At 34.0% G+C, this 2,921-nt stretch overlaps 1 protein-coding gene across 1 annotated transcript in view; it reads right to left on the reverse strand.

Annotated features, from left to right (window-relative positions):
• Positions 1-1,610: 1,610 nt before the first annotated feature.
• The window catches only part of EIF2A (eukaryotic translation initiation factor 2A, 65kDa), a gene marked incomplete at its 5' end in the record, with an annotated part of 8,317 nt that continues 7,006 nt past the window's right edge, over positions 1,611-2,921 (reverse strand). The window contains 2 exons of the mRNA XM_008590011.1: positions 1,611-2,006; positions 2,575-2,640. Coding sequence (XP_008588233.1) covers positions 1,941-2,006; positions 2,575-2,640 — 132 coding nt within the window. The remainder of the gene's footprint in view (positions 2,007-2,574; positions 2,641-2,921) is intronic.

Consider the following 2,921-nt stretch of genomic DNA (forward strand, 5'->3'; position numbering starts at 1 on the left):
CTCACAAGTTCTATCTTATATGAAACACTAGAACAGTTCAGCTCAGTTGTTTGCCACTTTATAACAAGGATTGCTTTTCCTCCAGTTTCCAATAACATGTTCCTTATCTGAGACCTCACCAGAATCACCTTTAATGTACAAATTTCTAGCACGCACCTCAAAACTTTTCCAGCCTCTACCCATATTACCCAGTTCCAAAGCCATTTCCACATTTTTAGGTATTCATGACAGCAGCTGCCCAATTTATTGCCTTAGTCTGTTTTCTGTTGCTTATAACAGAATAACTGAATGGGGTAATTTATAAAGTAACAAAATTTATTTCTTGAAGTCCTGGAGGCTGGGAAGTCTAAGGTTAAGAGGATGTATCTGGTGTGGGCATTCTTGCTGGTGGGGACTTTCTTCAGAGTCCCAAAGCAATGCAGGGCATCACATGGCAAACCTAAATGTGTATCAGCATGAAGCTAGTTAAATCATCTTTCTTCCACAAAAATCTATCATTATGAGTTTATGAGGTACTGATATGGAAGTCTCCAAAATATATATATATATTTTTTAAAAGATGACCGGTAAGGGGATCTTAACCCTTGACTTGGTGTTGTCAGCACCACGCTCAGCCAGTGAGTGAACCGGACATCCCTATAAGGGATCCGAACCCGGGGCCTTGGTGTTATCAGCACCACACTCTCCCGAGTGAGCCACGGGCCAGCCCGTCCAAAATATTTTAAGAAAAAAAGGTATCAAACAGTGTATATCTGGCCATCCTTTGATTTTTTTAAATGTATGTTCATTTGAAAACACACATGCTATCTGTCTTTAGAAAGATATACCAAAAACTGGTAATTGTTGCTCTAGAACAGAGGTAGGAGCCTTACTTTTCACTGTATGCCTTTTTTTATACTGCATGAATCTTTTAAAAAATCCTGTGCACTAATTTTTTTTTTTTTTAAAGAATTTTATAAGTTACCACATAGGACACTCTGACAAACTAAGACAAAGAAAGTAAAACAACCAAATAGGAGAAATGGGCAAAGGAAAAGAAAAAACAACTCTCTAAAGAAATACAAACAGCCATCAGTGTGGAAAAGTACATAACCCAACCCTAATTTTAAAAAAATGTATACAACAATAACAAAATATCATTTCCCATTTCTCAATTTGGCAAAAATTCAAAAGTCTCATAACATCTGATATTGATAAAAGTGTGGAAAATGTTCACTGGTGGAAGTATAAACCTTGAGAGATGGCAATTTGGCAGCAACCATGAAAATTTAAATGTGCAGTTTATGATCCATTAGTCACACTTATAAAAATTACCCTTCAGCAGCACTAAGCAGAGTGCCCAAGGATCTATTACTTAAGCACACTGCTCCTGTATCCTAGTAACCTAGAGCATAGGCTCTGGGATCAGGCTGCCTAGGTTCAGATCCCATTTCCTAACTTTGTGACACTGGCAAATTTCTCTAATTTTATGGCCTTAGTTTCTTCATTTGTAAGATAGAGATTATAATATTTACCCCATAGAGTCTTGTTGTGAGAATTAAAATTTAATATGACTTGTAAAGTAATAAAAAACTTCTTGACTGAAGAACTTATGACAAAGACAAAAATGATTAAATTTAAAATGTCTTTATTCATTTATATGGTAAATACTGTCCCCTACTAAAAAACGATGACATTTGTCTTTCAATCTGTCAAGCTTAGCTAAAAAATTCATGTATCTTTATTCCATATCATGCACTGACATGATATGGGATGCAGAATGTAAATGTCAATTTAATAGACATAATTAAATAATTTCACACATGTAGAATCTTGATAAATGGTTAAAATTATAGATCAACATTAAATGTGGGCATGTGGATATTCTGTGTAAACCAATGGGTTTAAGAGAAGATGTGTTTCCACTGATTTCTGGTAACCAACTTGCTTTCTGTGAATCTTTAAATACCCAATTCCAAATCTTCCAGCTCCTGGAGAAGGGCTGTTTCTTTTTGAATTTTCTCCAACTAGAAAAGTTTAAAACATTAAAGTTATTAAATAGAAAACAAAATAATTATTGGATCTGTAACCAAATTAGCACAGGAAAAAAAATAAAGAAATATTTCTGATTTTAAAAAATACAGATTAGAAATAAATTCTAATTTGTTCTCTAGTATGAATCAAGGGAGCAAAGACAGAAACCATCTTACTGAGTCCCTTTAAGTCCAATAAATTTTCCATTCCACATTTGAGCTTAAAAGTGCTGAGGAAAGGAGGAGGAAAAAGGCAAACAGGGCAGTGCAACCTGAGATACAGAAAGGAAGAGAATCTTATATTTGTCTGAAATAACAAATTGCCATTATTTTCAGCAGCAATAGCAGTTGCATGCCTCTAAGGAATAGTGACTCTCTTATTCACCATGATCTACATCATAGCTTCTATTTAACAATAAAAATATTAAAAAGAATATGGCACATGGTTTTCAAAACAAGTTTTTTAAATCTATGTGCTCTTTCACCTGATGAAATAATTGCTTATAATAAAAGGGGGAAGGGTGATGGTAACTACAAGCCCAATGAAAAATGCAGAAAATACCTGATTTTTTTCCAGCTGTTTTCCAGTTGCTGCTTGTTCTTTCAGTTGTTCGATTGCTTTCAGTTTCTATAAACAACAAATATGAGTCAAGAGGAAGGAATAAAAAGTCATTTTCAAATGCAAATATTCTTAACAATGCAATCACACGAATGTGAAACCTAAGTAAGGAGAACCAATTATTTTACCTTTGTATCAAGAATAGTCTGTTAAAATGCTAGGGTAAACTATTTTTTAATGTTAAATGTAAAACCGTTTATGTTAAAGACATGAGATTTGGCAAAATATTTTTATCAAGCTTTTAATTAACGTTATCATACATGCGCCCCTGCATGCATGTGTGTGTAAAT

Source organism: Galeopterus variegatus, unplaced genomic scaffold (genome assembly GCF_000696425.1).
Source record: "Galeopterus variegatus unplaced genomic scaffold, G_variegatus-3.0.2 Scaffold5803, whole genome shotgun sequence".
In the NCBI taxonomy this organism is placed as follows: Eukaryota; Metazoa; Chordata; class Mammalia; order Dermoptera; family Cynocephalidae; genus Galeopterus; species Galeopterus variegatus.